We start from the raw sequence: 12,101 nt of genomic DNA, 5'->3' as shown, positions 1-12,101 counted from the left end.
ATTCCTGCAGTGCCATATTTCTTCTGTTTCTCCGCCACAAGACCCCAATGCGACTCTTGGGTAAGTATTAACAATTTCACTGTTTATTGCCAAAAAATGAGCCGCAAAACCTTAGTAAATAAAGGAAGTCCCTTTCGGCTTTTCCTGTTTAGGGGTCACCACAGTGAATTGTGACACTGACAACTCACATGTTGACATTTGGCACGTGTTTTACGCCGGATGCCCTTCCTGACACAACCTTGATTCAAACCCGGGCTGCAGCGACGAGAGCGCTGCACCTTAACCACTAGCCTACCAGCCTTAGCAAATATCCCCCCCAAATTACATTTTCTCCCCACATACTGTATGTTAATTGTATTAATTACTTTTTAAAACTGGTAAATTTCATGAACACAGCTAACAATAAAACCAAAAATTTTTTAAAGGATTATGTGTTTTAAAATCACAGTAAGATTAAGCTTAGTATAGTGTATATCCATACAAAATTGTATATGTACTTGTTATTATTATGTATTTGTATATGTTTATGTTAAGGTTTCTTCTCCTGTCTTTGGTTTCAGTTGCCTATATCAGATTGCAACTAAAAGAGAGTTTTCTAGCAGAAGTTAAGTATTAGCTAAAGAGGAAAAAAAATAGAAAATTAGATAAATTTCTGCATTGTACATTTTCATGACTGATCTCAAATCAGCCTCATCCAGTAAGAAATGCACAGCTGGCAGTACGAACATAAGCATGGGGTGAGGTGCCCGGGGTGGTTAGAGCTCACTCCAGCTATCACCCTGTCATAGGTGTGAAAGTGCTTTGACTTTCTAAATAGGTTAGCGTTTGATCTGACATTCTTTAACAGAAGGTGTCTGCTGCTTTGTCTCCCTCAACTTCACTGGCCAAAAAAGAAGAGAGAGAAAAAGAGAGCGAGAGAAACATGTCTAAAAACAGCATGGACCATGAGAGGCAAGCACAACACTTATTAATTGAGTGTGTCTCTTTCATCAGGCATCTGATTCCAGACCTACTTTTCCACAGATAAAGACCCTGCCTCTCTAATGCATCTGTCATCTCTGTAAATGCTTCATCTTAAGCACTGATGTTGCTGTTCCTGGGCACCACGAAACAGATGGCAGAGTTAAATCTGAATGATGTAGTACACGTCCCTAGCGGACTTTGTTTTCTGACATCGCCTTTACTCTTCCAGTCAGCTATGATAAATCTGAAGAAATCTAGTAGGACATTATGAAGGGCTGCTGAGGTAATGCTGATCTAAAGTAGAGAGAAGCTGCTTTTCTTCTGTTAGCCTCTGGTTTTGCATATTTTACACTTTAATTGATCATGGCTGTGAATCCTTAAGAAAAATACTTTCTGGATGTTTCCTGTGTAATCGCGTTCATTCTTGGCACAAGGTTGAAAAAGTAAAAGGCTGAGAAAAAAAAAATCAAAAATCCACATTGAATGCTCTGATTATACTGGCTCAGTGGTGATTTCCATAGACAATACAAGGAAAATGGACGAAAAAAAGCAGCCCTGCCTTTTTCCCCGCCGTTTAGTATGAAATGAAACTCACATAATTTCAAATGGAAACCCTCCTTATGGATACACTGGTGATTGCACAATGTGGTGGCTGATTGCAAAGCTATCTCCATTACTGACCCCTGCTGTAAAGTCAAAAAGAGGGACAAAATGGCCTACGGAAAAGATTTGACTTTACAAATCAAATGTTCTTTCTAGTTTTGAGCGAATCATTTATGTTACATTTTTGCTTTCATGGAAAACACATGAAATCCTCCTTCAGGGAAAACACTGAAAGTCAAGTCAGTCCACAGTATTCTTTAAAATCCATCATCTGGAAACATATTTGGGTTGTTATCCTGTTACTATTTGGAGTCTGTGAAAGACTTTGTTATGTCTAATTTAGAGATATTAAATTTACAGTATGCAACTTTTTTGTCTTGAGACAGACAGTGGTGTAAATCCCACCCTCCTCCCACTCAGATGTTTTAATTCCTGCCACCGCACCTGCCATTCATCTTGATGAGCTGTCTACCTTAAAAACAACATCTAGGTACCCAGAATGTGTGAAGCTACTGCAGGCATTTCAGAAGCAAACAGAAAACACAGCCAATCTTTACTAAGAATAAAAAACACAATGCATTGTAGTAAATGACTGCTGCCTGCCTTAGGGCCCTGACACAACAAGCAGACCGCACTGACCAAGGCCAACTGATCAAACATGCTGCATCGCCTATAACTTTACACACAGTCTACGGCCGTGGGGAGAAACAAAAAAGCATGTATGTTCTGGGCCTGTGTGAAAGAACAGAATAAGCTGCTATTTGTTGTCTGTAATCTACAAAACATAGTGGAAACACAAACAAAGAGTAGCCTACCCACACATTATGACTCCATGCTATGGTGTATATGATATGTTCAAGTGTTGTCACAGCATGGCAAAGCAAGACAAAAGGAGCGCATAATAATAATGATGATAATAGTAATAACAATAAAAATAATAACAACAACAACACCAGGCGTACCAAGACTGTCAATCTGTCAAACTAAGATCAAACACCAAGGGTTCTGAAAACTTTAACAATGAATTACTCTGAAATGTTGTACAGCCATTCAAGGTTACCTGAGGATGAACTATACTGACTTTTCCTCTAGCACCACCAACAGGTCAAAGGGTCATGTATGCTGTGAAATATCTCAACATCTACAGCATGGATTGGCACACGGTTTAGTAAAGACATACATGATAAATGCTATATGAGGCAGACTATTTAAGCTATTTAAGTCACATAAATCTCCAAATGTTTTGTGAACTTCCAAATGGTGCCTGTAATGACTGATGCTGACAGACAGCTGGTTCTGCACTTAATGCTTTGGTACCACTTACACACCACTCACAACTTGTCATTTTAATGCAAACATGTAGGTCTAGTACAGCTACTGTCCCTCAGAGCTGTCACCAGCTTTCACTCTAGTAGCAAGAGGAGTAGCTTCTCCATTTATGATTACTGCCCTAACGACAACACAACTCGCCACTGGCAAGACCATAGATTTGAAATAGTATACAGTAGATAGATCATGAACACCCCATCCTCATTTTGGTATTCACAGCCTGCATTCTTTATTCAACCACAGCAGATACAGTCTTTGTAGTATTTGGCAGTGTTGAAATGACTATCCAGCCCCTAAGGTGTTCACAGAACAACAGTCAGAGGTTTGTATGCATGTTGGTGCTAAGACTTGTTTGAGTAGTTTCAGGGGCTCTTTCAAGCAATCGATTCTAAACTGCTATTTCATGAAACTCAGAAATTCAGCCACTTTTCTCTGTTCTCCTCTGTGCCCATCTCTTGTACTAAGATTTACAGATGCTCCTCAGGGGATGTGTATGCCCTTTAAAATAATGTCACGCAGCTATCCTTGTACCCACGGGCCTCCGGGACCCAGCCTACAATGTAGCGTACCAAAGCAAGGTGCAAAGGAAGGTGCGAGGTGTCAGCAGTTGGCAGTCTCTGAGGTCTCAAGTATGAAATAATGCTTTGATCGCACCCGAGCTGCGAGAGATGACCTTGCCTTCAGAGACTTCCCCTCCTCTTTGCTAATAAAATTTAAGAGGGTATCCACACATGCAGCCTCCTCTAGCTTCCTTGACCCTAGTGCTTGATTAGTATCTAACAGCTGCAGCTTCCAATAGCTCTCCTGAAATAAAGCTCTCTGCTGCCTCTCCAAAAAAGATGAGCTCAGTGCTCTGTTTAGTATAAACACAGATAGAGGAGGCTGTGATCCTGGAGCCTGTAGACTGACTGCCATGGCTGTCATGCTGAGGTAACGTTCTGTGAGTTCCCCCCAGGCTTCAGCTCTCGTTGAAAGATGTAAATGTTGTGAAATGTCTTCAGGGCTTCTAAAAACAGCTTTTTAGCTTAGGACTCAGGTTTTAAGGCTGTCAGTGCCTTATTTGGCTTTCAAATTTAATTATGTTTAAGGTACTCAGTTCTTACTGTTCTGTGTGACATAATGTGCACAGGTTTCCTCATCTCATTTGTCAGTGGGTACCATTGCGGACAGTGCACTATAACATTTTGTATAAGCTAAGCACAGCAGAGAACATTCAGATTTAATCCACTATTCACTCTTGGCAGTGATACACAGAGGCGTGAAGTGCTTGAGTATCTGTAATTGATGACTACAATTAAGGACAGTGTTAAAGTCAGTGCTTATTTTGTTTAATATTAACATTTTTAAACTGGATAGCATGAAGGGTGAGCAGGTGAAAAGAACAGGTCTGATCAGCAGCAGATAGTGGAGGGACCACACTGCCATCTGATCACCATGACACGGCCGCATCTAGAATTCTCCATCTGCCACGAACCACAATCCCCCCACCCCCCACCGAGACATGGATGTTTGGGTCGTGGTTTCAGTTTCAGAATTGTTACACCCCTATTAATTTATTACATGTTTTGAAGCTTCTAAAAATATTGGCACATCTGCTGAGCACAGGTTGATGCAAAATTGCTTTGTCTGACCAGTGATCCATTGTATTCCATTTACAATGGTCATAAACAGACATAAAGTAAGTAAATCTACTCATTTGAGATGCTGTAAAAAGTGCTTCATAAATGACATAAGCAATTAAACAATTTTCAAAGGGAGTTGTTGTCAATTAATTCATTTAGAATTACATGGTCATTTAACTTTTAAAAAAGAATTAAACCGTTCATTTTGTGGAATGTAGAATATATTCCTACAGTGATACAACAGGGGATTTAAGATATTATCTAGTGTTTATCTTAATTACTTAATAGTTTGACTGACAAGCCAAACTGAGATCACCACCCAAAGTTAAATGATTTGCATGCAAAATGAAAATTCAAGTTAATTGACATATCAGTAAACACACTGATGCAGTATTACAGCAGCCGCCCTCTTCCTTTACCTTTGTGTTCACAAATGGCAGCCCTCTTTCCAGCACAAGCTATCGGGGTAATACCATGACAGAGAGACTGTAAATTGTTCTGCTTGTTATCCTCCGGCAACTGAAATCCTGCCACGCAGTCAGAGCTCAGATTGGTGACTAGGAGCTCCTTAGGCTACGAGAAACATTGTTAGGAGACTCTGTGTGCACATACACACACACTCCTCAAGGCCCTGCTGCAGCAGGGCCCTGCTATGACTTTCCTTAGGCTCAGGGTACAAATAGTTTTCCAAGCTAAATAGTATTGTGATTTTGAAGAGGGAGCTATGGCATAGTATTATGTTAAAGTAATAATTACAGCTGCTAAAAAGCAATAATCAAAGCTAATAAATAGATTCCTGTGAACCCATCATGTAATATGTATATATGTATATGTATGTATGTATGTATGTATGTATGTATGTATGTATGTATGTATGTATGTATGTATGTATGTATGTATGTATGTATGTATGTATGTATGTATGTATGTATGTATGTATGTATGTATGTATGTATGTATGTATGTATGTATGTATGTATGTATGTATGTATATGTATATGGCTTTCTAGTTTGGAATATAAGTACTAAAAAAAAATTCATTTACTGTAAAATTGAAAACCCTAAATTCTTAGCTTTGTGATACCACTGAACTGGCTTATCATGCTAATTTTGTACACTGTTATTAATATACTGCCTGCAGGAATAAACAAAGGACAAACAAAGAGAACATGTAACGTGATATATCCTGAGTTTATGGACAAAATGGTCCAAATTCAATCAATCCCAGGCCGGTCATATCGCAGAAATAAATAAAGCTGACTCTATGCTGAATACATGCAGAATGTCAGCCAGCTTTAACTGTAACTTTTCAACCAAATCCAGGACATATGACACACAAATAAGGGAAGAAGTAAGTGAATCAGCCGTCTCTGGAGGCACAGACTTCGATGTCTGGGCCCTATTAGTTGCTTTGTCTCCCGCCAGATAAGCGACATGAAAATCTCTTTGAGTCGCCCCAGCCTCCAGCCTTTACTTTATGTGAGGGACTCTATTTTTCCTCTGCACTGCCCCCCCCCCACACACCCCCGTCACAAACACAGTCCCACCATTACTCAAGATGCTGCTTTTAAAACAAATAGCTGCAGATTCCTGAGGCAAACCTCCACCCATCTAACGTCCCCCCCAGCACCCCAGAACCTTGCTGTATCAGAGGAAGGCGTAAGTGTGTATCTGTTAGTGTGTGATCTAACCCCCCCCCCCAACAAAAAAAAGGAGATAGCACAGAAGACAGATGAGGCATAGGTGACATACATCTTGACATCTCCACAAAAGAAAACATCGACCACCCTGCTCACAAAAGCAGGACAGAATAATGTTTTTTTTTTTCCTGTGTCTCTTTTGCTTTTTTGCAGCTGCTGCCAATACAATCCAATTTTCCACACAGTAAATGTGGCAACAATCATTCTTTCTTTGAAGCAGCACAGGCAACTATACATAAATGCAGCAAATTGTGTGCTGATAAAGTACAGTGGGACACCAACAAACCAAAGCAAAAGCCTTTGACCTTGTGTGGCATAATAAAAGTGTGATAGCTCCCTGGATATAAGAAAATCAATATTCAGCATTTAGCTATGCAGGACCCTCTGTTAAGCAGAGCATCATCTCACAAATACTGTTTGGTTTGAATTGCCATCCACCAAAATCCACCTTTGGCAAGATATTTTTAAGGTGATTAAAAGGAAAGATAAGATGTTTAACTTAATGAGCTGCAATTACGGTAATTCCTCGGAGGAGAATGTGATTACTCTATGTCACTGAGTCCACAGAGAGTAGTTTATTTTGAGACCTTACATTCAATGATTGGCTTCTTACTAAACTAACAATTAGTGATACTGTTTTGCACCAAGTCTTTTCAAATCTTCTATACCTGCCTGACTGTGTTTTTTCTAAAGTGGAATCTGGATGTTAAAAACATCAGTGTTAAATTCATGTTTTTTGAGTGAGTCTTAAAGGATAACTCAAAACATTTCATACTTCACAAAATGCTTCATTAAAAGCAAGTATTCTTTAACGTCTCAAACAGAACAGAGCAGAAGAACATAAATGTTTCCTTAACAGCCCATACACCATACTCCAACTGTTCTCCCACCAAAATCCTTAAAATCTTCACCTGGAGTCTGGACCTTGAGTCTGCAATAAAGTTTCTATCTACCCACTGCCCTCTGATGCTGCTCATAAATTAGTATTTTAGACTTGAAAAGCCATAAATACAGTTCAACATATAGTCAGGTAAGTCTTCATTCAGTGCACTCACTCAGGCGGGGTACTGTCACTGTATGGTTATGGTATATAAAATTATGGATTATTGTAGTTTTACAAAGTCAACATCAAAGCAGTGATGATTACTATTTTTGTACAACTCACATCACAAACCTAAGTCACAAGTCCGATGTTCACGCTCCCTTCAGCTCTTTTACTGCTGAATATCAGACCTAGTCCCTAACAATGTCTTTACATTTGATGCTGGTTAGTAATGTACTGTGGGTTTAGAGACTTTTTGTAGAAAAGAGCAACCTGTGGCTGAAAACAAGCTTGATGAGACCAGTTAGACAAATCAAAAAATACTAAGGTTGCAGGCTGTAAAGCCAAGAGCCAAAAGATGATAAAACTCAAACTAGAACTGAGGGGAACTGCAGAATCTGGTGAGAATTCTTTGTGGGTCTGTCACTACTGTATGATCAACACCTTTCACATTACACTAAGTAATTTCATAGTTATAAATATAAAATATAGAAAATCCATATGCTGCACAATGGTTCAGTGTTTATTACTTGAATGAAATGTTTCATAGTGAGATTCACTTAGAAACAAATGGAAGAGCTTACTTTTGTCCTTGATTACTGTAGTTGTTGTCATATGATTCATATCCTTGGTCATCATAAGCTGTTCCATAGCCGTCGTCATATTCCTGAAGTAACAGAAACAAAATGCAACCAGTTAGATGAGGTTCCAATTAAAATAAACAAAAACAAAAACATTTTGACAATGAAGAGAAGTTGGTATACAGTAACAACATGTGACCTTGTGAACCCAGACAACATACAGTATGTAGGATAAGAGCTGCTTTGTGCTGATTGGTTAGAGTGTGACCTAAAGACCTTTATGATGTTGCTTTACAACAATTTCTGAAGCTGACTAATTAGCATGGCTTAAAAAATCATTGCATTTTATTGTGGATGTTTTCACTGTTCATCAGGTACATACAGGGTAGTGTTTGCAGAAATAGGTCAAACTATTTGATCTGCTGATATTGGTAAAACAGCCCATACTGTACATTGGCAAGTGCAGCCCTGTTCGTGTATCTGTGTCATCTGGCTAAGAATGGGATGTAAAAACTCTTGCTACGTCTCATCACCACCTCAAAGGATGAGCCTTGAACATCTGCTTGTGCCCCACCCTCCTCCCCCCGACACCACACCCAGGAACATCAAAGCGAACCAGTACCACACATGTCCTAATTTGGGATAAATGGGACTTATGTTCCACAAAAGATGTCGACCCCTAGCGACACATCTCTCATCCCTCAAACTCTTCTTGGCTAATTTCATCTGCCCCCAATTTGCATGCTTGAAAGATTTAGCAGTAGAAGAAAATGCTCATCACACCCATTTTGTTATCAAGACCTTAATTCCTGATTAGAAACATGCATTTGCCAAATGACAGTATTTGAATGAATTCTTTTATATCTAATCTCCTAGAAATGAAGCATGTATGTAGGAATGATGTATAACTCTCAACAAACAGATCCGGATATAGTAGGACATCCTTGCTTCCTGGTAAAACATTAGCTTTGACAAAACTGCTGTTTCAACATTTGTTTTCGTACACTCTCGGGGAAGGCAGGCAGTGCAATTTAGGATTAATTTTTATATGCTCACACCTTTCGTTGGCATCCCATAGGGTGGCGTTTAACACTTGGATGTATTTCCTTTGTTGTCTGAGTGTAAGTAGCAAGTCAGAAGTTGGTGTTTGTGAAGGTCTTTGTCAGTTGTCTTCTATTTATTTAGTGGCTTAAAGGGAATTGAAGTGTCTCCTGGTATTTGTAATTATGCAGCTACAAGAGCTTTTGCAAAGTCAACAATTCCTCAAGGACTACATTTAGTCAACAACTGTACTTTCGACAACATTAGACCCCTTGAAATAGTAGGTGCAGCAATTCTCAAAAAGCAGTGCACGTTTGTCAGAATTAGTGTAATTAAAATCATGTTTCAAAAGGGAAATTTTCAGACTTTGATTTGCAATTTCCTGGCAAACGAAACACCCGTGCAACTTTTGGACAGTTTTTGTCAAAACATAATCACATGCTTTCAATCATACAAGCAGTGGTGATCTGTATGGTTAGCACTATTTATAATTATTTGGAGGGATTAAGGTGGCTCAAATATATTTCAAAAACATGAGTTTTGACTCTTGGCAATATTTTTAGTTCTGTTTGCAGTCCAGAATTATAGTATGTCATATGTCAAATATTCTAATTGCACTAATTGTGCTGTGGGTTGGGGCTACTGCTGTTCAGATTGCTTTGTGTTAAATTGTATTTCTATTTCTCACTTTCCAGCTATTTGGCTATAGGCTAGAGGAGGTGAGATCAGAATTCAAACTGGACAGTACAGCAGCAGACTTTTTTTTCTTCCTTCATTCATAAAATTCTGTAGATCTGAGCTCCTGACGGACTCTGAGGACCTTAAGTGTGTTAGACTTTCAGCTGAAACCAAAGCAGAGGACTGAGCTATACAACTGCTACATAAATTGAATCTGGCTTCCTTCTGCCTACCTTTTATGCTGTAAAACTGGACTGGTGTTTGCTCTGGACTCACTGGGAGCTGTGGTCCCGAATCCTCTGTTATCTGCACAGTTACTGCTGCTAGATACACTGAACGATTTGAAGCATTTATTTGTTTTAACTTTTCTCTGAAAATTTCAGCCACACCTTTACATATTTAAACAGTGTTACTCATGTAAAGTGAATCAACAACAGTCACTGCAGCTGCTTTATTGTTTAAGGATGATAATGGTACAAATGGTAACCGGGTGGTGGAGCCGCAGGACCGAACCGACAGTGGTTAGTGGAGGGAGACAGAGGTGAGGGAGGTAACAGCCACTCAGAAGCACAGCGGGCTGTTCTGCTCCACATACAGAGTCTGTCTTTATCCCTACGATCTACAGCTTTTCTAAAATGGTTTAGTTTTTTTAGTAACATTTTCACACTGTGGACAACAAATGTAAGCATTAAGAATGACAAACTGCATCCCATATTGATTCAATACAGGATTATGATTATTGATTATTTGGGACCACCCAAAAATAAATTTTTGTTGCTTAAGGGGAAGCTCAGGGCTCTTTTGGTGGCTCTAAAGGAGCAGAGAAGGCACTGAGAAAGCAGAAGACAGCACCAGAAGCTTGCGAGAAGTGACAGTATACAAGAAATAGTCCCAATATTACTTCATATCCGTACATACTTGCTCACTTGACAACTGGTCCAGACCAAAGTATTGTTTAATTTTGACACAACTCTGTTTGTTGTCAATGTTTGGGTTTGATCAAAGTGTTAAAACCTGCGGTTCCTTGAATGGCCACTTGAGGCCACTAAAGGGAGTCAATCTCCATAGACAACCAATGCCCAACTTTACAGCAGAAATAAACATGATTACAGCCTGATACAAAAAAATGCTTTCGGTTCCTCTTCCATGACATCTGTATGGGAGGTGAATTTTTATATAACTCGCCTGTTTAAATGATATTGAATCTAAAATACATAATTAAGGGCTTGAAGCTTGAGTGACAGATGGGAGGGTTCCAACACTAGTGACTGGCTGCTAGCTGTCTAGCAAGCTAGACTCATGCTCCACAACCTTGGCCATTTTTGGATTAACTGTAGCAGGCAGAGTGAAGCACTAGTAATATAGCGATGGCCAGACTTGGTAAAACCCATGGGTGATGTCATGGAGGGTCCATCCATCTCTTATATACAGTCAGTGGTTTGCCTCTGCTGTGTCAATTTTCAGTGAGGCTAGCAGCACCAAAGTGAAATTTATTGGCATCTTTCTTTGTCCACTCTCATTCATTTACTTTGCAGGTGAACTCTGCAGAGGAGGGCGGAGTGTGTGCCCCTGAAGCCTGTGCTATTCAGACTGTTTACAATCTGTAGTGTTTAAAACACATTTTAATCAAAATCAAAATCATAGCTTTTGTGGTTTGAAAATTGTGTTCTGCTAAATCACAGTTTTAATTAGAAAATGATTAATCATCCAGCCCTACTGTATGTCATGTTCTTACACAATATAGTGTAATCCAGTTAAACAGCATTACAAAGAAAGAGCTACCTTTACACTTAGTTCATGGGTCTTGGGAGTGGATAGATGATGAAATGGTGTAAATGCATCTGTCTCCCCAAGACACACCTGTAATCTTTACTCCTCCAAAGTGTAACTACGTAGCCTAAGTGAATGATCTGTGGAGGTAGCTTCTAATGGGTCTATCTCAGATGACAACAAACAAAGGAGCCTTGAGCGGTTGTAATATTTATTAGACCCCTGATCACTTCAAGCATTAGTTCAGCATTTATCCTCGTGGTTGAGGAAGCATGCTTTAATAACAGCCTATTAAATCAAAGCAAAGCTAAATTTATTCACATAATACATTTCATTTTAAGGAAGATTCAAAAACCTGTATACACAGCATGCAACTGTACAAATAATTGTAGACAATCAGTGTAACTGTCAGGTTTGCTCGGCCGCTCTGGCTTCCCTCACCTTTCCTACTGTCTCTTGCCCATTAACACTAATCACATTCACCTGTTCCTCACTCACTTATCACCAGCTGCACTTGATTAGGTCACTCACTATATTACCTGGTTTCACTCCTCAGTCACTTGCCAGTTCGTTCTAGTCACTAGGCCAACTTTACTCCGTGCGTTTTCATTGTTTTGTATGTATTTATCCCCTAGCCAGCTACTGTTTTGTGTTTCCCCTAAGGACTGTTCCGCCGGAGCGTGGCTCCTCTCTCTCCTCCCAGGCAGGTCAATGCTCAGTCGCCTATCTGTTCCACTATTGCCTTCATCTCTCTGTCTCTACCTTCAGTAGC

The 12,101-nt window shown here is 39.6% G+C and overlaps 1 protein-coding gene across 2 annotated transcripts in view; it reads right to left on the bottom strand.

Annotated features, from left to right (window-relative positions):
• The window catches only part of khdrbs3 (KH domain containing, RNA binding, signal transduction associated 3), a 115,107-nt gene that overhangs the window by 15,966 nt on the left and 87,040 nt on the right, over positions 1-12,101 (bottom strand). For both annotated transcript variants that reach the window (XR_002276125.1, XM_020614942.1), the window contains exon 7: positions 7,844-7,926. Coding sequence is in view for 1 of the 2 variants with exons in the window: in XM_020614942.1 (XP_020470598.1) it covers positions 7,844-7,926 (83 nt within the window). In the remaining variant the exon portion in view is untranslated. The remainder of the gene's footprint in view (positions 1-7,843; positions 7,927-12,101) is intronic.

This window comes from Monopterus albus, unplaced genomic scaffold (genome assembly GCF_001952655.1).
Source record: "Monopterus albus unplaced genomic scaffold, M_albus_1.0 scaffold154.1, whole genome shotgun sequence".
Classification (NCBI taxonomy): domain Eukaryota; kingdom Metazoa; phylum Chordata; class Actinopteri; order Synbranchiformes; family Synbranchidae; genus Monopterus; species Monopterus albus.
Note: the sequence above shows the minus strand (reverse complement) of the source record. Positions and strands in the feature narration are given on the sequence as shown.